The sequence below is a fragment of the Annulohypoxylon maeteangense genome, assembly GCF_022496945.1.
Source record: "Annulohypoxylon maeteangense strain CBS 123835 unplaced genomic scaffold GGS22scaffold_23, whole genome shotgun sequence".
Taxonomy (NCBI): Eukaryota; Fungi; Ascomycota; class Sordariomycetes; order Xylariales; family Hypoxylaceae; genus Annulohypoxylon; species Annulohypoxylon maeteangense.
The window spans coordinates 324972-350507 of NW_025953270.1; the positions used below are offsets into that span (position 1 = coordinate 324972).

The following is a 25536-nucleotide window of genomic DNA, read 5'->3' on the forward strand; positions in this document are numbered from 1 at the left end:
CCTAAGCACATAATACATTATGGATAGGTACATACACCAGGAGGTACATACGTATGTATGTAAAGTCGGGATCCGGAGCTTTATCCAATGATACGTAAATACTCCACATAGCTCCAAGTATGTATCCACTTTATTTATTTTTCCTTCTATCGATATGATTCTTACAATTTTTACTTTCGAAGAATCTACCTAATACCAAGTAGATTTTTCCGCGAAACACAGCAAAAGTAGTCAACTTAATAACGTCGCAGAATGGGCAAACGAAAGCGGACAGATGGCGCCACCAATGGAGCGCAAGAAAAAAAGCCAGCTCTCGTAAAAAAAGCCAAAAAGGCCAAAGCATCCGAATTATCGACCGCACCCGTAGAAAGCTCTTCATTGACTATCCAGGTCGTTACAGGATCTTACGATAGGATTCTTCACGGGTTGACAGCTACGATCTCGGCTGATGACCAAGTCGAATTCGCAGACACCTTTCTCTTCAATGCGCATAACTCGGCGATACGATGCCTAGCTCTATCACCCCCTTCAGCTCCGGAGCATGGCAAACTACAGAAAGTCATGCTGGCTTCGGGCAGCAGCGATGAACGAATTAACGTATATAACATCTCGGCGCATCCACCCAGCCGCAAGCATCAAGATGCCTTGTCGTCCGTCGCACCTAGAAAGATCCTAGAGAACCCGAAAAATCGAGAGATAGGCACACTACTACATCATTCCTCTACGGTTACGAAGTTATCCTTCCCCACAAAATCCAAGCTCATTTCGGCCTCTGAAGATTCTACTATAGCCGTTACTAGGACCAGAGATTGGTCTTTACTTTCATCTATCAAGACTCCCATACCAAAACCCCAGGGTCGGCCGAGCGGCGACACGGCGCCACTGGGTGCCACGCCCGCCGGCGTTAATGATTTCGCCGTTCATCCGAGCATGAAACTCATGATCAGCGTTAGCAGAGGCGAGCGATGTATGCGATTATGGAACTTAATGACGGCGAAGAAGGCCGGCGTACTCAATTTCAGCCGGGATATGCTACAAGATGTGGGAGAAGGGAAACATTCCTCGGGAGAGGGTAGGAAAGTGGTATGGGGCAACACCGAAGACGGTGACGAATTTTGTGTCGGATTCGATAGAGATGCCCTCGTGTTCGGCATGGATAGCACACCGAAGTGTAGGGTCATGCCAGAACCGAAGAGCAAGATACACGAAATCAACTACGTTACGATAGACGCGGCAAATGACTCGTCACTGTTAGCCGTATCGACGGAAGACGGGAAGATCCTATTCTTATCTACAAGAAGTGAAGATTTGACACCGAGTAAATCTACGGAGGGAAAAGGGAAAACATCACTACCAATGGCGAAATTGATCGCGCAAGTTGGCGGAAAAGACGCTGGGGTCTCGGGACGAATCAAAGATTTCTCCATAAACAGGATGTCCGGGAAAGGCGGGGAGGACGACTTAGTTATAGCGGCCGGTAGCAGCGATGGCAAGATCCGCATCTTCAAGGTCGCCGTAGCAAAGTTGAAGAAGGCGAGGAAATCGAAGATCGCACCGACCGTAGGCAAGTTATTGGGCACCTACGAGACTCAGAACAGGATAACGTGTGTGGAGGCGTTTACAATGATACCCCGACCAGAAGGTGTAGAGGATAGCGAGGATGATTTGGAAGATGCGATCGAAGAGGAAGACGATGACGAGAACGATGAGGACTGATGAGATTTATGAGCTTAAGTAGCTAGAGGTCGAGAAATGGCAGAAATGACGATAGTCAAAGTCTCAAACGAACGATAGGCGACGGACGACACGTATCCATATATCAATGTGGGTTATGTTCATAGCACGTGCGGGTATTCGTAGGTCACGATACTTGGATACTTGGCAGCTTGGATACTTTCGGCTTAAACATGAAACCAGTACGCATAGTATAGTATGTCATACAGCATAAAATGCAAAAGTCGTACAAGTCGGCGAACCAATGCGGCATGAATGGGCATCACATAATACCCATACACCGTATCTCGGGTCGGGAAATACTAAGTATGCGTCCAATGCCGCGACAAGACTTGATGTCCGCATGGGAACGATTTGCGAATAAGAAAATGTACGATGGTGTCACAAAAGAAAGGCACCATCCATGCATTGAAGGACAATACGGAGCAGCCGGCAGATCAGCCGGCCAACCAGCGGGTCTAATTTTTTTGCTGCAGGTGTTACAGTATGTACACGCCCACTACCCAGGTGTCACGATGGACGGAGCATGTGATTCCAAGCCGAACCAGGAACTTCGACTTCGGGTTCGCTAACGATTTTAACGAGAGAAATGCCCTGATGCCCCTTGCCGTTCTAGTCTAGACTAGGGGAGCTAAGAGAGCTAAGAAAGCTAAGACCAGGTAAAAGTCTTCCCCAACAGTCCACTAGGCGGGTTGCTGAAAGTCAGCAGTGTCAGCAGCGAATAGGTAGCTAACATCGAATTCTACAGTCGTATCTGGATAACATTGAATGTTTTTTCATGTAGCTTTTGGAGTAACAAAACAGATCAGGTATTATATTGGTATATCACGAGGGGAAAACAGCAAGCCTAATTAATGTAAGTGCATATAGATGTGATAGACGGCTGCATTCGGTATTAGCTGTCTTGCCGACTTATACATATATGTACCTACCTACCTACATTCATACCTAAGACATCTGAGCTCAACAAGGCAGCTCAAGTCTTGACACATGAAAAAAGGTAAAAAGTACTCGAAGATACATACGTGAAAAAGTACCTCTACATGTACCTATTCATAAATCTACGGGTTCGCATCTCCGCTGTAACGCGGACACTGCGCGGAGCACCTGCATTTCTATAAGTGCGGGGGAGCCAAAATTAGCATGTGTCACTGCCAATCAATACCTACAATACTTCCAAGGTTAGATTCTACATGTACCCTTCCATGTACCTCCAGTGTCCACAGAGCAGCAAGTGCTCCTCATCAATTCTCTTAATATCAAATCGCCGCGATTCAACCTTGAAAGGTTCTTCCTGTTCTTCTTCTACCTACTTCAACCTCTGCTCTCCACCGGTCTTGAACTTTTACCACCAGGCATACTCCCGTCATTCGTACTACTGCGTTTCCTCGTCTTGCCCAATTTATATAACCGTCGTGTTTCCTCCACATACCGTATATTTTCTAGAGGCTAATAACCTAAATTCTTTGCCGACTTGGCGCTTATCTACAAAACAATCACTTAGTCGCAGCAAGTAACCGTCGGCCAACCACCAGATCGGAATGCACAGAGTTTCGTGAAACAAGACCCAGTCACGACCCATCCCTCCTTTAGATAGGGTTTCGATACTCGTCGAACCTATAATCAGCTATAGCCAACCAATTGGCCTTATATACAATCATTTGTCTTAGCCACGCGGCAGCCAGAGCCAGATCTTCCATTCTCGCCTCTCTCCGTTCGCGTCACCTCAACTCGGATAGACGGTGCTTGTTTATATGCTCTACAAACCTACGCCATTCGTTCTATGTCACTTGATTTTTCCAAATAATAAACTATTTATAAAAAGCGCCTGACATCTGGTATTACCTGGTCTTTGCCATGTCCGAATTTCAAGGAGACAGTGGCCCTCCCTTACTGCGGCCCATTCCTCTCCGGCCGTTCGACTTACATCGCAGGGAGCCTACTCCCCCGGAAGATGAACCCATCCCCCCTCTTACGAATTCGGGACACAGCTCCTCGCTAAATCTAGATATTCTAAACTCCCGCCTCCTCGACCGAAGAAACAATGGCTCCGCACCCGAATCCGCTTCGATTAGCCGCGCCCAGTCTGCGCTCGACATAACAGGTTCGACACTTATGGGCATCTACAACCAAGCGAACTTCAGTAAGGATAAGCTCAACTACTTGGGCGTGGATGAGCCGAGTACGCCATGGGGAACCGGTGCCGAGACACCCGCTAAGGGTTTGAAAGTCGACAGCCCGCACTACGAGCTACAGAAGGAGAGAGCGCAACCAACTCGGAGACGATCCTCTCTACATACGGCGATACGCCCACAACCGCTTTCCATTTCCCAGCGCACATTGTACCTAGGATCACGAGGCTTGTTTCTATTCGTTCTAGGCGTGCTATACGGGATGCTAGTGGCCCAGCTTAGGGATAGGCGGCAAGGCACTGGGCATGGTAGCTACAACTTCGGAAGCTTGGCTTTCTGGGGCATATCTGCAGTTGTGATGGGTAGCTTATTACCGTGGATCGACGGCATATGGGAGCGAGTAGTTGGGTGCGACGAAGTCGCCGTTGAATCCGCTGCAGACCACGGAATGGGTGGCGACATTGTGGAGAATGAGCCTGCTTCGTCCACCGACTGGGCGCTTGCGGTAAGAGGTATCGGGGCTTTCGTTGGAATTGCTTTCGCCATCGTAAGTGTACCCTTCGCTCGAATAGCAGGAAGCACAATGTTGTTCTATAATATCAGGGTAGATTTTGCTAATGACGCATACAGAGAAAACTGCCGTGGGACTCGACTTTGCAAGTCTCGATCACGTTAGCTCTCGCGAATCCAGTTCTCTGGTTTCTGATTGACCGCTCGATGCCTGGCTTCCTACTATCGGCGACCGTTGGGATAGCCGGAGCTATGGTGTTGCTGGGGTTAAAGCCAGATATGGTACCGACACCGACGAACCCGTCAGCCTCCATATTCCCCGGGTACGATACGCAATACGATAATACGAGTAGCGGTTTTGCCCAGCAACAGCAGCAGCGGTCACAGGAGTTTATCTCGTTTGGCGGGGTAACGGTCACCCAAGAAGAGTTCGGTACGGTTATTTTTATGATGAGTATACTGTTCTGCTGCTGTGTATGCTTCGGAAATATCGGTCGCTGGATCGCACTAAATCGAGGCACAGTCACAAGGGGTAGGTGGGCCGAGCGGCGGTGAAAAGATGATAATAAGATGTTAGGGTGATACCCAATGCAACTGTGCAGTATAGCGGGAGAGGATGTGTAACAGCGATGAAGGAATATCCAAAGAGGAAATTACCGTATACTTGTAAAAGGGAAAAAAAAAACGGAAAAATCTCAGCGATGAAGGAATAGCTGTTATTATGCTACCAAAAGTGATTGGGTTGGATTAGTCTAATTTGTGCCTTTACTCGGATCTCGCGGCGAGTTGAGTGGCTTTGGGGCGTACACTATTTTATACCACTATTATCTTGGGGTGGTTTATAGGCGCAATTTGGAAGTTCAAAGGTCAGGGCTCTTATTGGGAATAGGAATGTAGATAGCAGAGAAAGGAACGAAAAGGTCGAGGTGGCATGGACACGGGTGGTTTTTTTAGGGGGGGGATAATATTTGAATACATAGTTGTATTCTACAATGAGATGATGTTTACTAAGAATTTGGTAGTTTCTGCCCAATGTATGTCATCATGGTATTTAGATGGCCACTGGCTAACTGTGATAAAGGTCCCAAGAGCGGACTATGCATATACAATCAGATGCAACATATTTCGACTAAATTATTCTTATTTTTTATTCGTGGTAGGTAGATAAATATCGAAGGCTTTTGTGGTGAGACTTCACTCTTATATTCGCGTCATACATTGTGTACCTAGGTAGGTAGTTACATATGGAATTTATACCTAGTGGCCGACCGAATGAAGTTACTCCGCCAGCTAGCCAGCTCGGCTCCGCATAAGTGCCTAGCAGGTAGATACATAGTCGTGAGCTTCAAGGTTTCATTTAATTTATGTATATTCCATGATAACGAGAAGGATACCTATATTTCGTAGATAACCCGATACTAGTACATCAAATATGCCAATTATGAAATGGTCACCATACAAAGAAGCGTATACCTATGTAGTATTGCCTAAAGAGGTAAACAGGGTCTATGTAGCGTCAATCGAAAGCAACCTCAAGCTTGCCTATTTCGGCTGTCAAGGTTGTTATTAGAGGTCAAAAATACATGTATTGAACATCTGGATATAGCTAGATAAACGTACCTGTATAATATATACCTTGGCAGATAGCAGTAACGAAATCCCAACCAGATGGAACCTTTCTTTCTTGTAATACATACGGAAGGTACCTATTACCTTTCATATATGTACGTAGGTACATATTTCAACTTAATTCAACTTCGACAAGGTATATTTATGTAATTCTTCTTTCCGCTTCGTTTGAATTGCCTATTTATAGCAGGGAACTAAAACCGCACATCATACATGAATGCTACAAACAACTTTTAAATACGTTGATGTGTCTGTGTGTTTAACAATATCTATTATGATTCGCATGTGCAATCATATTACTATATCGAAAACCAGATATGTACCTACATGTATACCTAATCTACCTAATCTGCTAATCTACCTAAACTCAACTTGGAACCGATTCAACTAGAACTCAACTTGAAGGGTCCAACTAGGTATGTACATACCTACCTAGGTACCCAAGCACATCCTTGGGTTACACCATTGAAGTGGGCTTTACCTCGGCGGGTTAGGTATCGTCATTTAGCAGGTAGATACGGTAGGTACGGTAGGTACGATAGGCGTTAGTGGCCTGATTGTCTCATCGAGATCATCAGCTCCCAAACCAACCAATCACGTAATAGAATCTTAAGTCTTTGACGGGTATGGAAGTGTCGAAGTACCCCCCTACGACGTCAAGACTTTCTCTTCCCCAGACCCTCGTCCAACTTCAACCATCTTTTTTTACTGTCGCCCTTAGTCCGCTTCTGTCCTTGGTCATCAATATTGGATCCCTAAAAAAATGTATGATGACTTCTATATTCTTTTAACACATAACATGGTACAGGTACAGGTCTGGTATATACCGTCGCTCCCTTAACCTCGATTTCTAGTCGTAACGCTTTTAGGCGTCTCCCAACTCATCTTCCGCCTCTTCCTCTCATCACCTCATCACCAAACTTCACCACCGAGTCCCCCATACATCACCTATTGGCCCATTCAATGCTGCTCCTTGATCACTGCTCATCCTCGTATGAATTTCGCAAGGAAACTCTGTGACGTCCCATATTTTATTATTCCTCCGGATCGAAAATATACCGGGTCCTCTATGAAACTAGAGAGAGATATCGGCAAAAGCTATTCATGCTTTGTAATAAAACACTCAATACACTCAATCCTCAGCTCCGCCTTCAATCCTCGCAGTCCAGCACACGATAGGCCTGCACGCTTGATTTCACTAAAGTCATTTCCCATTCCACACGCTGTTCCTTGTTTATCTTGTCTCTCGTTACGTTACGGGTAGATGTAACTAGCTAGACCAAGCGCATCCAAGTCTCTTAAAAATACAAGTTTCCAATAAATCTCCTCTTAAGACAGGAAACCCGGCACACATTTCCAACCTAGCCATTGTAGTTAGACAACAATATCTTTCATGTCCTCTATACAAGCCAACTCGATCCCACCAAACTTACCTTCGTCTCATTCCTCCGATAGCCCGACCTCTGACTCTCGTGCCGAGGTGGAAGATGGTATAGTTCCTAACCCTGCCGGTACTGAGCATCCTTCGGTCGCTTCCGAATTGCTCCTCAACGCCGTCAGGGATGTCAGAGATATAATAAGACTCGTTCAATGTCAAGCATGCTCCAGGATTTTACGGGAACCAACAACTCTACCGTGTGGCCATAGTCTCTGCAGGCAGTGTGTGCCCCAGACACACGTACGGACTAATATATCTTGGCCAGCGACCGATAATCGGCTTCGCGGCTTCGGATGCCCTTTCAGCGACTGCGGCAAGGAACATGCTCTTGGGGACTGTGGTACCGATGTCACATTAAATAAGGCTTTGGCCATTTTTGAGACTATCGTTGAGCAAGATCAAGACATCACTGGGCTTTCTAGCATTTCCACACATATTACTGTGCAAGACCAGTGGGATATAGCCGGGATTCCTTCTCTCGCGAAGAAGGAAAACGAACCTAATGTGCTGAAGGGGGGCCATATTGTAGCGACTTATTCACTGGCAGAACTCGGCAAACTCGATTATAGCAGCGAGGTATCTTATTCTTCTGTTAGCGCAAGTGTAGGGAACGATGCGGTTAGGCAGATTGACACGGCCGTGCTGGCACGGTTGAAGGAATCTGTTAGGACAGAAATGGATTGTCAAGTCTGTTACGCATTATTCCTGGATCCGTTAACGACAACCTGCGGACACACGTTCTGTCGGGGTTGCCTCCATCGCATTCTGGATCACTCAGATCTTTGCCCGGTATGCAGGCGTAAACTGTCGATACAACCTCAGGCCAATCAACAATCTTACCCGTCAAACAAACGCCTCTGCAAGATTATCAATGGGTTCTGGGCCGACCTGGTGGCGCTCCGCTCACAAGCCTATAGGCTTGAACAACAGGCCAATCACAGCGGATTCGATACTGCGCTTTTCGTATGTACGCTGTCGTTTCCGCGTATGCCAACATTCTTACATGTTTTCGAGCCACGATATCAGCTGATGATCCGCCGGGCCATGGACAACGATCGGACTTTTGGGATGGTGCTCCGCAAACCGTCTCAATCTCGCTTCTCCATCGACCCTGAAGATGATGCTGATTTTATGGAGCTCGGGACCTTACTTCGTATCGTCAACATCGAGTTTTTCCCGGATGGGCGGAGTCTCTTGGAAACGGTGGGCCTTTTCCGCTTTCGAGTAACTGGTCGTAGGTGGTTGGATGGGTATATTGTCGGGAATATCGAAAAGATAGACGACATCAGCGTGGCGGAAGAGGAGGCCATGGAAGCATCAGAAACGATGCGCTCTCATGAAAATCGAGAGATAACTATGGCGCCCCCGAGTCCAGATATGGTATATCTAGAGCAGTCTTTACCCACTCGCTCTCGCGCGGTATCTATATCATTGGCAGATCTGGAGACTATGTCGACTAGGGAGCTAGGAGATCTAGGCGTCGACTTCGTTAGGAGAATGCGAGCAGAAAGCGTCGAATGGCTTACAGCACGAGCCCTGGCTATCTATGGCGAATGTCCGACAGATCTAGCCATCTTCCCATGGTGGCTTGCCAGCATCTTGCCACTTAAGGCTGACGAAAGATATAAGTTGCTGGAAACTTCGAGCGTACGTGAACGTTTAAAGATGTGTTGTCGTTGGGCCATAGAATGGGAAGCCAGAAGACGGTTAGTAAACGATATCTTTTCCTAGCTGGAGCCGAAACTTCATAGGTAGGATGCTCATTTACCTACATGAGTAGACGACGGGAAAAGTTGCCCTAAAGCTAAGTCGTTACGTGTTAGGCCTTGAATACTAATCTAGTTTCACAACGCCTCCAGGTCTCTCTCCGATTGTCGTGTCTTGTGACAAGCTGTCAAGTTCGAATACGTTGTATCACGACCTCCGCTGGGTTAAAATAATCGGCTAGGAAGTATCCAGTTGCGAATTGGAGAGAAGATCCAAATCGTTACGATTAGGGAGGGGTTAACATTAGAACTTTCACTATCTCTGCTGTTTAGCATCACATCGTCATATCATCATCGTCGTCGTCATTATCATATTAGTGATACCATTAAAGCGCTATAGCATTGCGGTCAACCAGATCTGAGGAGTTTATCTATTTATTCGTACGCAACACTATACCATGCATACCTACTCTAGATACATACTATGCAGTTTATCATTAGAAGGCTTGTTGAACGAGGATGCGGAATTGTAAATAACATCTGCATCTCAAGACATAATGAGGTACCTTTATTTTGAATTAACTCGCTGAAGTTATGAATATAAAGCGCTGCTGTCGCAGAATACACACCTAGCAGCTACAGTGTAAGTTGATATATCCAGGGTACTTAAGACTTAAGTACTTATACTAGTTACATGTATGTACCTAGTACCTAGTAGTTTGCGGGGTGATTTTCTAGTCGAACATTTGAACTCTTCACACCATCTTCCATTCCATATATCTCACGTCGTATGTTCCTACCTACCTATACTTCGACTCGACAATTTACGCTCGTTGTTAAGAAAACTTTATAGTCTGTAATTTAGGGACACTGAGATTATTTTCAAAACATCATCTCAAATCTTCAGACTATTAGGTACTATTCATTAGCTACCATGGATCACTCGCATATCGCCACACCCGAACGGTGCTACGCCGATTTCTGTCTAATTCCCGTAAGTTGATAGCTTCTTTTGTTTACTAAGGTAGAGTATATGAGCTCATACATACATACTTTCGTATAGGTCGGCACCGGCAACGTTTCGGTAGCGGAGGAAGTGGCCGAGGTTCAGAGATTGCTAAAGTCAAGCGGGTTGACGTATACCATGCATTCCGCTGGGACTACTGTTGGTTAGTTCCTCGTTTCCTTGATCCTCGCGTCTCGTTTGACTCGCACGCTATTCACATTATGCCTATCTTGTCTTATGTAGGTGGATGTGGGGAGAGGGTGAGATTGTTTGTAAGCGTGGTTATTATTTGACGATGAGAGAGGTACCCCTTTCATACCCCTTTCTCTTAAGCTTATCCGAAAAAGGCTTTCATTTTTCTACCACCAATGGTTTGCGTATACCTCCATTCTGGACGATTTGACTCATTCTCATACTACCAGAGGGATCATGGGACGAGGTCATGAAAGTCATCGGACAAGCCCACAGCGTCGTACATGCTAAAGGGGTTATCAGAGTCCAGTCTTCGATGAGAGTTGGCACCAGGTATGTTGTATTTGAGCTTACCTCTTACCCCTTACAAGTGACCTCTACATACATATTTCACAGTCTCGAAAGACCTCACACCATCATCCTATTTTCTCCATACGAGAACTATAATGGCCAAGGGTGACAGACTAACTGGTGATGTGTATCATCTCGTCTAGGACGGACAAGAAGCAGACAGCGCAGGATAAAGTTAAACGTGTAGAGAACATATTAGCCGAGGGAAGCACTGGCTCTTAAACATCACAGATTGTATGAAGAAAGGGGCAAATATCTTGATGTCAACGCCTAAGCATTATATATAGCTTTAGGGCAACTTTTTCGTAGAGTAGCAAGCAAAGAGCAGATAACAGACATTACTAACAGCCAAATATCATACATTGATTTAATCAGAGCTCGCAGACGTACGCCTAAGATGCATATTTCCGATACAGCCCCCCTTTTTTTGCTAGATATACAAGTCAAATGTCGCGTGATGCCACTTTTGATACCTTGTCACCATTAGTCATCCCTTCGTCCATCCCCTAACCGTCTTTCAATACCATCCTTAAAAAATATCCACGAGAAATATTCAAGAATTGGGTTGGTACAAGCACTCAAGCTCGGACTGTCTGCTTCTTTGAGGACTTGCGCAACTCCTTTTCCTTCTCCCTCTCGAGGTACTTCTTCTGAGCCTTGGCGTCTAGCGCGTTCAACTCAGCATCGCGCTTCGCCTTCTTGGCCCTGTCACGCTCTGCCTGCCTCTCCTCAGCCTTCTCTTCCTCGGCGGCCTTTTGGATCTGCTTGATGTTCTCATCTCGAACAGCTCTGACCTTTCGGATGACCTCTGGTCGGAAATGGGCAGAAGATGCTAGGTGATCAGAAATTCGCACGAAATAAGAAAGGAGAGGGGCTAGGTCGTCATAGTTGTTGGACGATGGAAGGCGGTACCGCAAGTAGAGGCGCTTGCGTGGAATTGTCTCGTCCATCCTATAATCCGTTTAGTAGTTATTTTCGGTATATGTGTTTGTATTTCTTTTTTAAGAAAAAAAAAGAACAAAAAGAAAACGCCCCAAAGTTAAGCCAGTGACATATATAAACCTCCCATGACTTGAAATAGAAATCACTTACTTCGTGGGTTTGTCTACGGGTTGGTCGCTAATGATGATATAGTCGAATAAATCGCCGGCCTTCTTGATAGCTGAGGCGAGTTCGTTCGTAAGAAGGGTCTCGGTAATCTCGGCGCTCTCGCTCATGACGGTTGCCCAAATAGGCAACTTGGAGTTATCCTTGGTAAAGGTGATGGACAAATCGTATCGCTCTTCTCGGAGCTGTTTCATCTTGTCCTTGTTGACAACAGCCCAAACAAAACCATCGAAGGTGCTCTTGGAATCCTTGCTTCTTAGCTCGGCAGCGCCTGGAAGAGCAGGGACTATCTGCGCCTCTTTTCCATCGAATGGGTAGATGACGGCTTCCACGGAATCCTCAGGAGCGCCAAAGCTATCGAAAAAGAAGCTTAAGGCAGTCTCTATCAATGTCATAACAGGGTTGAAGCGCTTCTTTAGAGTCAATTTGACATCCATGAACGCAACATTCTGTCGGCCAGTCGCGTACGTCGCGTATTCAAAAAGGCTCTTGGCCTTTAGTAGTTTCTCGGGGGTTTTCTCAGAAGTTCTACCGAAACCAACCGCAGCAAACTCGCTGGTTAGTACTGAAGCATGCGCTTTAATCCATGCCCTCGACTTAGCTCGGTTGAGCTTGGTGCCAATGAAGTGTAATGTAAAGACCACAGCGATAATGCCTAGGATGACGCCCTCAGCGCGGAAGTCGTTTAGTGTATAGCGCTCGTGGACATTGTACCATTTTGTATATGGGACGCTGGTAGGCGCAGGGCCACCAAGGGTAGCACCGCCGGCGACCGATTCAAAGGGTACAGGCGACGGCGAAGGCGCATCGGCGAAGTCGGCGAAATCTGGATGAAAAATTGAAAGTTAGAGATATGCGACGCCTAGATACATATACGGATATAAAGGTTTGTCGCGAACAATCGCGAATACTAATATAACAGTTAACTCACCTGAATCGGAGGATGGTATAGGAGTATCAGGGGACTTGCTTCCCCCAACAATATTCTTTAGGAAATCCGCCATGATTGCGGGATTGCGAAACTCTCTCGCGTAAATTAATTGAGCGCGACAAGAGGTTAAAAAAGAGGAAGGATGAGAAGACAAGATGAGAAGACGACGAAGACGAAGACACGAGTCAAAATTGGAGCTCAGACAATCTCCAATAATCTCTCCAATAGGTACCTAGTCGCTTAGTCGCTTCCCTATCTTGGGGAGGTACCCCGGTTACCTTCTAAAAGGTTCTTTATTGGGGATCCCGTCATGTGGCAGTGGGTGGGTAGCTTGGATCAATATGTGTGGGTACTATATATATTAATAATGTGGCTTGGAATATACTTACTTGAAGGTGGGGTGTGGCTGATACTAGAACACCCGCAGTATATGTACCTTACCTGGTTACTCGGCAACCACCATTGAAGTCAACAATCGTCGACATCGACCTCACATCTTAACGTAAAAAACTACCATACAACAAATGTAACTAGAATCCAAAAGACGAACAGAAATGTGAAGATGTCAAAGCAGACGTCTCTTCGAAAATATGGCAAACAATCTAAAAAAGCCAAGAGTGACCGCTTATTCGTCGAGCTACCACGGACTCCAGTACGAAGCCAATCGAAAACTGTAAAAGACGATGATTCTTCAGATACAGCAGCCTTTGACGACTTAACTAATAAAATATCTACAATAACCCTTCAAAATGATGTCCCTATACAGGCAGAGCCCGTCAGGCGCTCTCCTAGAAGGAAAGAACAACATACACTAGCACTACCACCATCATCACCACCAAAAATTAAATCGACCAAGCTCGAAGTACCTGAGATATCATTTCCATCCAATTTGGAGATGCAGGGAACCACGGAAGATGCGGAGCCGGACGGGGCACTGCAGATACTTTCCTGGCCCGATATATGTCCAGCAGGCGATAAGATCGTTAAGATAGCGGAGGCTTCTTACGCTGAAGTATATCGCGTGACGAACGAGCGAGGGACTAGTATTATTAAAGTGATCCGGATGGAATCACCAATCAAGGCTCAAACGAAAGCTCAGCAGAAGTCCGGACTGGTCGATGAAGAACCCCACTCAGAATCGGATCTGATAGGAGAACTAAAGATCTCGGAATGGCTTGCTGACATACCTGGCTTTGTCGTCTACAAAGAAAGGTATATCGTGCAGGGGAAGGCGTGTAAGGAGTTGCTCGAGACTCACCAGGCCTTTCATAAGAAGATCAAACGTCAAGATCCCGATCGACTACAGTTCTACCCTTCGCCGAGTCGGTATCTAGACAGCACAAGATTTCTAGTAGTTGAGTTGGGCGACGCAGGAACAGCATTGGAAGACTTCCATCTAGAATCTTCTGATCAACTATGGGACATATTCTTTCACGTCGCCATCGCGTTAGCGCGCGCCGAAGCTCACATCGAATTTGAGGTGAGTGGATCAGATACCTTTTTTGCGGTACTCTTAACTAATTGCAGAAGCATCGTGATCTCCACGAAGGAAACCTATGCATTCGAAAGACGGGAGATCGTATTCCCACCGAGGATCGAGACCGTTCCAGTCACTTTGGATTCTCCGGCCTCGAAATCACAATCCTCGACTACGGTCTTTCTCGAGCTCACGCCGACAGTCAAGTCGAAGGTTCTCAGCCGATTGCCTACGACTTAGAAAGAGATCTAGGCATATTCACCAGCGAACACGCCCCGCAATGTGAAGTCTATAGGCGCATGAGATCGTTTTTCCTGAGGGGAGATCGGGTATGCCTCCCACCGCAAAGTCACAAGACTGCCTACGAAAACGGAGTCGATGGCCCAATCATGTGGGCCCAACACGAGCCATACACAAATGTCCTGTGGCTTGCGTATATTTACGAGTGGATAACGAACCATTTCCGAGGAACCAAGAAGGAGCTGAATGCCTTTAAGCGCCTGACGAAAGAACTTTGGCTGTACTTAGATCCTGACGCCGACGACAGCGTCCCCGGTTTCGATAGCGCGAGCGATGTTGTGAGATTCGCGGTAGAATCGGGATGGATTGAGGAAGAACAGTTAATGGGGGTCAGGGAAGACATTGAGAAATCGATATTATCGATCCTGGCGAATGATAATGACTTGGGTGAAGATGTGGATGGCGAAGGGGACACAGAGACCCCTATTCGAAGGTCACCTAGAAGGCGACAACGAAACGCCGCCTGAATCGATATCGAATGATAATTGGCGTTGGGACTAGCAGGCCTTTGGGGGTATAAATTTGCTTTTTCGAATAGAATCGATGGCTGAGCATCGACTTCATCTTGGTCAATTCCAAGCAAGGCGTTACATAATGGAAGTCTAAGAAACGATAGAGATAGCCTAAATCAAAGATATACTAGGTACTCATTTTTACTCAGGACCAACGATGCGAGTGGTTGGACCAGTAGACTGGTGTGACGTCAAGCTATAGATATACGGAACGGTAATGGCTCCTACAATAGACGTGTCGCCTAGGTCGGATTGATGTGATGTAGGTTTAGCATACCGCATCTCGCTGGCGAAGCGCCCGATGTGACCAAATTAGTTTTTGTTTTTGTGTGTGTGTGTGAATAATGTAGTCGGATAGGTGTATGTAGGTGTATGTGTATACCTGCGTTTTCGTGCCAAGAAGAAAGTGGTTGGCGCGAAGATCAAGTTCCAGAGCCGCGCGCATGGAATCGGGTCTTCAAGAATAACCTTTAATTATACATACCTACTGCACCTGCCTAGGCACTATTATGTAGTAGCAAGTTTTTCAGCTCGCCCACATTTTTTTATAATACAAGAATTACCATCGGGATGGTAACTATTACCGGTACGACATTGTCTCCCGTTATCCTGTACTACATAAATGGGACATCCATGGATGTGTTCCGTAACGGTGCAGAGCGACCCGGGTCTTACTACCTAGGTAGATTTAAATACGTACATGTACAAAGCTACCTAGAGATGAGGTACGTAATGATATCCATGGATGTATTCTTGTTTCGGTGCTCGACGCACCTCACCGGGCAAGTATGTAAAAAGTAAGCCACCCAGTAAACGGCTGACTCCTTGCAGTAGCGAGAGGGGTAGCCCCTTTTCTCTCCTCTTCCCCTATTTTTCCCATTGTCTTCTTGTTAAGTGCATAGGTGGGTAGTTCTATTAATGAGGCTCCGACTCGGGACCGACGAAAGATAATTCATCTTCTTATACTTCATAACAAAGTAGCCGAAGTAGGCAATTGCCGTTACATACTAAGTCATCAAGATAAATGTTGATTTTAGTGTCAAGCAGGGAAAGAAAAAAAAAAGGAATTCGAGAAACAGGAATGTGAGTTGCCAAAGTTGCCAGAGTTGCCTAAAGACGGTAGCGACCCGAAATCTTATCCAATTAAACGCTAAGATTTAAACTCCATATCCATGGCCCACATTAGCGTGGTTTCAGATCTACCCGAGCTTGATGGGAACGAACCATGGATCTTTAGGCAGGTACCGATTTACCTGTACCTCGCTTCTTACCTTTTTATCTTATTTTTAATTATTAAAGGGGTAAAAGATCAGCTTCAACTTCCAAAATCCTTACCAAAACAGCCCTGCGGTTATGGTCTAGAATGATCATAGACATGGTAAAATCGATCAATGGAAACGAAACAAAACAAAACGTGATCCTGGCTACATATTTACTATGTACTAGTCGATCCATCACTCGCCTTATCGATCCAGCTGGATTAGTGAGTCCACAAGTAGACAGCTGAACGAGAGAGAGAGAGAGGTATACGAGGTGGCACCAACTTCCAAGTTCATGCGATGAATAATTACCTAACCATGATACGATGCGGTGGGATATACATAAACATTCATGGATATTTGTCAGTTCTTTTTTGCTATAATATACCTAATCTTACATTATATGTTGTTCATGTTCATGTTCATGTTCATGTTCATGTTCATGTTCATGTTTGTATGTTAACCATTTCTTATAAGTAGGAACAAATCTGACTCAGATTATGACGAGACGTTTACTTTTTTTTTCTTTTTTTCTTTTTTTTTTCGTGCCTTTTCTATTTCTGAAAATTTCATCCAGTATAGCACTTAGGTATTATGTCTTTTTTCGGACGTTTTGCGGCGGGTTTGCCGTTAGTTCTATCCTCCCCCTGCATGATTGTTCAACGAATAGCTTCGCGCCAGCCATTCTTTGACAGGTGGTGGCATAGAGGTTAACTTATCGACGGAAGTCGATAGTTCGAAAATCCGCTATCCCGCTAAATTATTTTAACTTATGCATGTAATAAGCTTTATAATATAAATATATAAAAAAGAAATATAATTCGTGTTATAAATAATATTATTTATAATAATTTATCGGTAAAAGCGTAAATTTTATTTAATAAATATTAATTGTTAGGTCCGGTTTAATATTATTTTTTATTTTTCGTTACTTACTTATTTATTTAAGTACTTAAGTAATTTTAACCACCTTTAATTTTAAATTTTATAATAATATTATTATAAAATACTATTATTAAATTATTAAGAAAATATCGTTATTAAATTAAAAAAAATAAACGCTTACGATTTTTTTATACTTTAATTATTTTTATAAAGTAGTAAAATTAAAAGTTTATTTCGGCGTATTAACGTTTATTATTTAAGTTATTTATATTTAAATTCATTAATAAGTTTATAAGTTATTAATAAAAAACTTTATTATTTTTTTTTATATTATATTTATTATATTATAATTTATAACGTATGGACCGAAAACGAGGAACGAAATCGAAAAAATAAATTATTTATATCGAAATTTATAAACGTAAGTAAACTTACCGTGAAAATATTTAATAATAATATATTACGAAGTAATAAATATTATTTTTATATTTTAAATTAAATTAAAAGTATATTATATTTAATAATATATTAATATTTTTATCGTTTTTCGTATTAATACTTTATTATAAAATAATATCCTTTTTATTTAGATTTTGCGAGTTAATTATTTCTTAAAAAAATATTTAAAATATTCGCCGAAATTTTTTTTTTTAATATTAACGAATTAAATAAAATAAAAGTAGAATAATTCGAATTATATACGTCTTTCCTTACCGTAATATTATATAATAAGTATTATCGTTTTAACGGGATAGTTTATAGGTTAGAATTTTATTATATTATTTTAAAATTAATTTTAAATAAGGCATGGTTTAAAAGAAATTATATACGCGATTACGTTATAATCGAAAGGTTTTTACGGAACGATTTATTTAATAGTTATTTTAATTTTTTACTTTTTCGTAAAAATATTTATTAATTTTTTAATTATAATAATTTTATTTTCTTCTTTAAATTAAATGTTTAAGGTAACCGTTAATTTTATTTATATTTTCATATATTTATAGTTCCGGGTAAATTAATTAATAATAACTTAAAATTAATTACATATTATTATAATAAGCCGCTTTTTTTACTTAAAAAATTATTTCGGGAATATTTTTTCGCTCGATTTACGTAATTAATTTTTATTAAATAAGTTATATTAATTTTTAAAAAACCGAACGTAAATAAAATAATATATTTTAATATGTTTAAAATTTAAAAAAATAGCAAAATTAAAAAAGTTTAAAAAAATTTTATAGGTAATTATTTTTAATTACAAAGTGAAAACCATATTAATAAATTAATTAAAATAAAACGTCTTTATTCGAACGAATAAAACGATAATAAAAATAAATATAATATTAATACTTTTTAAAATATATTTAACTTTATTTATTATAATAATTATTTTAATAATATATATAATTAAAACGATTTTAGTAATAATATTAATAATTACGAAAATATTTCGACTTAATCGTATAAACGTCCACGCTTTTTGTTAAAAATAAGTGTTAAAAGTAAAAAATCGGAAAGTATAAATAAAAAGTTAATTATAAATAACAAGTTAAATATAATTAATAGTTTAAATTAGATAAATAATTTATTATACGTTGGAAATATTTAAAATTAAATAACTAAAAGTGGGGTAAATGAAATTAATAAAGGTAAAAGGTTTCGCGTATTTGGATTTAAAAATGTTAATAAAAAAGCTTGGAAAAAAATAACTAATAAATTATTTTTAGCTTAATAATGTTTAATTATACGAGGTAAAGTTATTAATTAAAGAAAAAAAGTGATTTATTAAGTATAAAATTAATTTATACATAATAACGTATGCGAAAGTTTAAGTGTTATTATTTATATAATATCACTTTTCGTATTTAAAAAAAATTATTAGTTTAATATTTTTATTATTAAAATTTAATTTAATTTTCGTTTTAATGTTTTTTAACTTATTAAAACGGTCATTATTAATAATATTAATAATTAATAGCGATAAATTAAAAATAAAGTTTTAATACGGTAAATCGATAATACGTTTTAATTTACGTTTTTTATAAAGTTTTTTATTATTATTATTACTATTTTCGTTATATAAATCGTTCTTAACTTTTAAAGTACGTAAATTATATTTTTCATTGTCGGGAAAATTTATCATGCATTTTTTAAAAATAAAATAAAATTAATAGGTATTTTTATTACGGGTAAATTTCGAACGTTTTTTACTTAAAGAATTAGCCGTTTCGTTATTTTTAGCGGGCTTTTAAACGTTATTTTAAAAGGTATAAAATTAAGCTAAAGTCCCGTTATTTTAAATAATTAAATTTAGTTAATTAAAAGTCCTTAATTAATAAATAAAGATTTTAATATATAAACGGTTAAATTTAAAAATCCTTAATATTATATTACTAAATAATAATTATATAAATTAAGCGAAAAAAAACTCGGGCTTAATATTAATAATTAATTATAATAATTAATTATAATATAAGTTATTTTATTTAAAAAAATATTAAAGTTACGAATGAAATACGTGTAACGATAATTTATAATTATTTTTTTACTTTTTAAAAATAATAATAAGTTTTTTTAAATTAAATATTTTATAAATATTAAAACGAAAAAATAACGTATTATTAATGTTATTTATTTTAAGAAAATTCCTTAAATTCAACGAATATTAGTTTATTTAATTATTAATAAACTAATTCGATTCGGCCTTAAAAATAATATAAGTATACTCGTTATAATAATATATTTAAGTAACCCGGTAAAACTTATTTTAAATATAAATAACATTAATAAGGCTTTTCGTTAATAAAAATATTTTCGATATTAAAACGAAAAAGATATTTAAAGTTTATAAAAATAGTATATAATTATAAAAGAAAATTTAATATTAAAATTTAATAATAATAAAATATAAATTTATACGTAGTGTATTAATATTAACGATATATAATAAAAAATAATAAATAAATAACTTATTAAACGAGTTCGTACGAATATAAAAGTAATACGTTTTTTCACGTAATATACCGTTTTTAAATATGTTAATTAAAGGGGTTAAAAAGTTTTATAACGTAAATAAGTAGCTATAAAGTAAAGTATTATTTTTTAACTAAATATTTTTAATTATAATATAATAAACGTTATAAATAAAAACATAATAATAACCTTTATTATTTAAAATAAAAAAACGTAATAATATTTCATATAAATTAAGGTACGAAAGATAATAAATATTAAAAACAGGAAAAGTGTTAATATCACGTATATTAGTTAGAAAAAATACGAGCGAATTAAAAGTAGATTTTAACTTTATTTCGATAAAATAAATAATAAAATTAATAATTGAATTAGTAATAATTATATGAAAGAAATATATTAATATATTAATGTTTACATTATAAAATGTAATGTAAAAAAAATTAATAATATTTCGAATTAAAGTTAATTAAAATACGGGGTTTTTTTTATATAAATGTATAAAGTTATAAAAAAAATAATGTACGTACGTGTTATAAAAATTATAAGATAAAGATAAAAAGTTTTAATTAGTTAAAAAAAAATGTATAAAGTATTAAAGGGAAAATATAATAACTTTTATAACGTATATAAGTTAAAGCCATTTAAGATAACTTTTATAATACCTCATTATATATATTTAAAAATAATAATAACATTACGTTTTATTATTATATTTTTATTTTATTTTAAAATATAATATTAATTAAACTTCGTTTAATTAATAATAATTATTATTAATATTAAACTACTTTAAATATAATTAAATAAACGTATAAATAATCGTAATTTAATAATTATTTAAGTATTAAATTATTTTTTCGAATATATTTTTTATTTATAATTTCGAAAAATCATTATAATATATATAAAAAAGTAACTTAAATTAAACTAAAACGCGCATTTTACGCGATATTATAATTTATTTAAATTAGGTAATTCAAAACCTCTTAAGTAAAATACTTTTTTTTAGGGTTTTTTTTAAGTAAATTTAAAATATAATTCGATTTTCGTTTATAAATCTTCCTTTTTTTAACACTTTTTCGTATAAAATTTTTTATATTTAAAATGCGACGATTATTTACTAAATTATAACCGTTTTTATATTATTTTTAATCTAAAAAATATATATATAAGATTTTTAAAAATTATATATTAATTTTTTTCTTATATTTTAAACGGTTCGTAACTTTAAGGACGACCGAATATAAAAGATTAAATATTTTATTTTTTATTCGTATTTTTTTATAATTTATAACTTTTTCGAAATCGCTAATTAACGCTTTTTAAAGAAGATTAATCCTTAAATTTAATTTAATTATAATATTATTTTTAATAATATTTTTATAAGTATAACTTTTCTTATATAATTCATAAATTATAATTAACGCGTCATAGAAAAACTTTAATTATAACTCGATATTAACTTAACGTTTTTAATTTTATATAAAAAAAAAAAGACTTAAATAAGCTAGTAATATGGTTATACGAATTTCACCTTTTTAGGTACCATAGTTATTACATAATTTAGAATTATAATAAAAACACCACGCGTTTAATATAAGAATAATGTTAAATATACTATATATATTTTTATTAACATTTAATTCCTTTTTTACGATAAAAGTTAATTTATATTAATTATTTATAATTATCGTTTTAATAACGATAAAGTTTTCGGTGTTAATTTTTATCGCTAAAAAAACAATGCTAAATACACCTAACGTAAATTTTTTATTAGGATAATATATATAACCATTTTTATATTAATGCGTTTCGTGAAAAATACATAATAAATATTAATTAAATAATACGCCATAACGGTGATTTAAGCCTTAAATAACTTTATAAAACGCATCGGTGAATTTTTTCGTTTTATAACTTTTAATAATAAACGTGAAAGTAAATTATATGCTAAGTTCGAAGCATATACGGTTATATCGATTTTAAATTACGTGTATTTTACTTTTACGAAGAACTAAATCGGTACTACTTGAACCGGCTTTTAAATACGTAATAAAGTAATTTTTTAACTTATATTATAATATTAAAACCCTCGAACGTGCGTTTAAATATAAAGAAAATATCTTATTTATTAATAAAATATTTTTATTAATATTAAAGTTAATATTTATAGGTTTATCGTTTTTAAATATATCGTGTTAATTTATTAATTAAAAAAAGTTTACAAGTTTTTATTTTAAGTTAAAAAAATAACCCTTTATATAATTATTAAACTTAAAATTTATTACGTTTTAAAAAAATAAACATTATTATATATATACGAATAAATTTATCACTATATGACGATTTATTATCACGCGATAATAATTATTTAAAATTTACCAGGTTAAATTTTACGTAATATATTTCGAAAATATCATGCGTTTATATAATTTTAATAACATTTTAATTATTGGGAAGAATGTGTAAAAAAATGGTGTTAAAGTTTTAAACTTATATATTAAGAGTTAAATTTAGCGATTAAACGTTTCGATATTTTATAATATATTTTTAAATTTATATTAAACACTTAAATAATTAAAATATAAATATTTAAATTAATAAAAATTCGCGTAGGAATAAAAATTTTATTATGAAAAAATATTATATAACTATTTATTATTAATATAATAAAAACGTATTAAATTTATAAACGAAATAAATAATAAATATAATTATTAAAAAATACTTTCTTTTATATTTAAATTTTTATATAAATACATATATTTTTAATATTCTTATATTAAATTTTACTACACGTATATTTTTCGTTTATAAAATATATAATATATTATATTAATTAATAATTACTTTTAATTAAATAATTAAATAATATTACTTTTAAAATAATCGTAATTTTTAAGTAAAAGTTATTTATATTAAAAAAAATAACTATTTAAAAAAATAACCTTGCTTTTTATTATAATAATTTTATTTTAAATGGCTTTAGTTTTCGTACGTTATAAAAATTATTATATTTTCCCCTCCCCCCTTATACATACACTTTTTTTCGAAAACGTAATATCCCTTTTAAAAATACGGGTTAATGTTTATATAACTAGTATTAATATTAATAAACCATTATCACTTAAACATTAATATAATAAAATTAACCACTTTTTACTTAAATAACTTTTCATTTATAAGTTTAAATATTTTATAATTTTTAATATATAAAATTATTACCTGGTAAATTTCATACTTTTATAAGTTTAAGTTTACATTTTTTAAAAGGCGGAATATTAAGAGGTTTTTCGAATTTACGTTAATATATATATTTACTTGAAAAGTAATGTTATATAATCTTTAAAGCTAAGTTTTCTTCCTATATAACACTTTTTCTTATAATTTTATTAAATATACGTTTATTTTATTATAGTATATATTATTTAGTTATAAACTTTTTAATTAATTTGCTTGGTAAATTACATTATGGTTAAAATAAAGTTAAAAAAATTATTTAAGTTAAAAAATACGTAGTAAATTTAAGGTGTAAATTTACGATTATTTTATATGTAAAAAGTTATATTTACGTTAATTACGGGAGCTTATAAGTAAACATTTCGATTAATTAAAAACGCGCGTTTCGATTTACGTTACATTATCGAAATAAAATATTATTAAAATAATAAAATGAAATTATTTATAACTTTATTTATTATTATAACGAAAATAATAAGTAAAAAAAAGTTAAAAAAATTAATAAGTTTTTTATTAATTTTTATATACGAAGTTTTAATATAAAAATGTCTTTCGAACGGATTAATAAAATTATTACATTTTTAAAATAAACCGTTACTATAAAAATGTATATTAATAAAATAAAATAATTTATATATACCGAATATTATTTTTTATAAAATTATAATTAATTTTTATTATTTAAAATTTTTAATTTTATTTATAATAAAATGTAATTAAGCTTTTAAATTAATAATTTCTTTATAAATAACATTGAATAAGTGTTGTTATTATTAAATATTTTTAATGTTACTATTAAGTACCGGTTAAAGTAAGGACGAAGTAAGAATAAATTTAAATACGCCGGTTATTCGAATTTACTTACTTAAATTTATTATTATTAAAATAATTATTATATTATTAAGAAAATTAACGCGTATTAAGTTGATATAAACATTTATTATTATTATTATTATAATAGCATCCCGCGTAAGTATTATTTAAATAGTTTAATAAAACGATGCAATATTAGAAAAAGTTTTAATTTATTTTATAACTCGTATAAACACGTTTTAAAGGTAAAACGATGTTAATTATTATAACGTAAATAACTAAAATTTATTAAAAAATATATTTATAATTATAAAAAATTAATATAAATTTACTTTCGTAATTATTAACCGGAAATTAATATTATAATAACTTTAATTTTTAATATCGACGTTTTTAATTATAAATTTAGTTATTTAAAGAAAAAATCCATTTAATTTTAAATTATAATTATAATTAGTTTTAATATATTATTTATATTAAGTAAAAAAAAGTCGTAAATACATTTAAGTTTTAAATTATTAATATAATAGCTTTATTAATAAGCATTTTTTTAATTTTTATTAAGGTTTAAGTAGTATAATCGATTAAATCGGCATTAGTCGTAATTTTTAATTAGTCGTTATTATTGCCGGTGAATGTATTATAAACGGGCGACGTAAATGGGATAAGGAAATAATTATTTTTCGTTAAGTTTTAGTTAAGAAATTTCACTTAATTTTAATCGAAACCCGGGTAATTACCGGTTAAAGCTTTTAATTCGTTTTTTAAATTAATAAACTTATCGTGTTACTTAATAACATTAACCTTTCGCTTTCGCTTTCGAGTGTTTAATGTTAAATTAACTTAACTTTAATTCGTTATTTTTAAAAACGATTTAATAATAAACATGGTAAGGATTCCGAGTATTTTTAATTTTATTAAAAAGAAATAAAAAATACATGAAATATAATAAATTTAAAATTTTTCGATATATTTATTTATATAAGTAAATACGTATTTAATTAATAAATAAAAAAAACGAAAAATCGTATTTATAAATATATTTAAATAAACACATGAACCGGTACGTTTTCGATTTGGTTTTTTTTTAAATTCGGTTAAATATTAATATTAAACGATATTAAATTTTTATTTAATAAAATGATGCGATAAAAAAGATCGGTTTAATTAAATGGCGGACGCGGGTAGTTAAACGTAATAATAAGTTTAGGACCGTAAAGTTTCGCGTAAATATTTTAGTGTTACGTAAAAGTTTTAATTATAACGCGTAAAAACAAGACTAATAAAACGTTTAAATCGCGTTATAAATAAAAATAACTTATAATAACATTAACT

The 25536-nt window shown here is 35.8% G+C and overlaps 5 protein-coding genes across 5 annotated transcripts; 4 read left to right on the forward strand and 1 right to left on the reverse strand.

Moving 5' to 3' along the window:
• Positions 1–252: 252 nt before the first annotated feature.
• Positions 253–4931, forward strand: GGS22DRAFT_182115 (insulin-induced protein-domain-containing protein; the record flags this gene model as incomplete). The annotated part of the gene is made up of 4 exons (XM_047963933.1): positions 253–1560; positions 1594–1642; positions 3608–4413; positions 4497–4931. The coding sequence occupies 4 exons, from the start codon at positions 253–255 to the stop codon at positions 4929–4931; spliced, it is 2598 nt and encodes an 865-aa protein (XP_047814648.1).
• A 1758-nt stretch (positions 4932–6689) lies between these two features.
• GGS22DRAFT_174280 (uncharacterized protein) lies at positions 6690–9674 on the forward strand. The gene is made up of 2 exons (XM_047963056.1): positions 6690–9149; positions 9303–9674. Exons 1-2 carry the CDS (start codon positions 7399–7401, stop codon positions 9328–9330), a joined length of 1779 nt encoding a protein of 592 aa, XP_047814649.1. The 5' UTR covers positions 6690–7398; the 3' UTR covers positions 9331–9674.
• A 234-nt stretch (positions 9675–9908) lies between these two features.
• GGS22DRAFT_174281 (YkoF-like protein) lies at positions 9909–11044 on the forward strand. Its single transcript, XM_047963057.1, has 4 exons — positions 9909–10143; positions 10213–10318; positions 10578–10680; positions 10842–11044. The coding sequence occupies exons 1-4, from the start codon at positions 10084–10086 to the stop codon at positions 10918–10920; spliced, it is 348 nt and encodes a 115-aa protein (XP_047814650.1). The 5' UTR covers positions 9909–10083; the 3' UTR covers positions 10921–11044.
• Positions 11045–12928, reverse strand: GGS22DRAFT_174282 (DUF1682-domain-containing protein). The gene is made up of 3 exons (XM_047963058.1): positions 12737–12928; positions 11791–12631; positions 11045–11649 (listed from the first exon to the last, which is right to left on the reverse strand). Exons 1-3 carry the CDS (start codon positions 12807–12809, stop codon positions 11277–11279), a joined length of 1287 nt encoding a protein of 428 aa, XP_047814651.1. The 5' UTR covers positions 12810–12928; the 3' UTR covers positions 11045–11276.
• A 370-nt stretch (positions 12929–13298) lies between these two features.
• Positions 13299–15173, forward strand: GGS22DRAFT_197376 (uncharacterized protein; the record flags this gene model as incomplete). The annotated part of the gene is made up of 2 exons (XM_047965970.1): positions 13299–14216; positions 14267–15173. 2 exons carry the CDS (start codon positions 13299–13301, stop codon positions 14978–14980), a joined length of 1632 nt encoding a protein of 543 aa, XP_047814652.1. The 3' UTR covers positions 14981–15173.
• Between the last annotated feature and the right edge of the window lie 10363 nt (positions 15174–25536).

Bases quoted from the DNA above. Each gene is read 5' to 3' on its own strand.
- GGS22DRAFT_174282 (XM_047963058.1), bottom strand. From the start codon at position 12,809: ATGGCGGATTTCCTAAAGAATATTGTTGGGGGAAGCAAGTCCCCTGAT. The intron at 12,632-12,736 runs GTGAGTTAACTG...TTTTTCATCCAG, and splicing joins TATACCATCCTCCGATTCAG to ATTTCGCCGACTTCGCCGAT. The intron at 11,650-11,790 runs GTAAGTGATTTC...AACGGATTATAG, and splicing joins CCCGTAGACAAACCCACGAA to GATGGACGAGACAATTCCAC.
- GGS22DRAFT_174281 (XM_047963057.1), top strand. From the start codon at position 10,084: ATGGATCACTCGCATATCGCCACACCCGAACGGTGCTACGCCGATTTC. The intron at 10,144-10,212 runs GTAAGTTGATAG...ACTTTCGTATAG, and splicing joins CCGATTTCTGTCTAATTCCC to GTCGGCACCGGCAACGTTTC. The intron at 10,319-10,577 runs GTTAGTTCCTCG...TCATACTACCAG, and splicing joins TTCCGCTGGGACTACTGTTG to AGGGATCATGGGACGAGGTC.
- GGS22DRAFT_174280 (XM_047963056.1), top strand. From the start codon at position 7,399: ATGTCCTCTATACAAGCCAACTCGATCCCACCAAACTTACCTTCGTCT. The intron at 9,150-9,302 runs GTTAGTAAACGA...CAACGCCTCCAG, and splicing joins GAATGGGAAGCCAGAAGACG to GTCTCTCTCCGATTGTCGTG.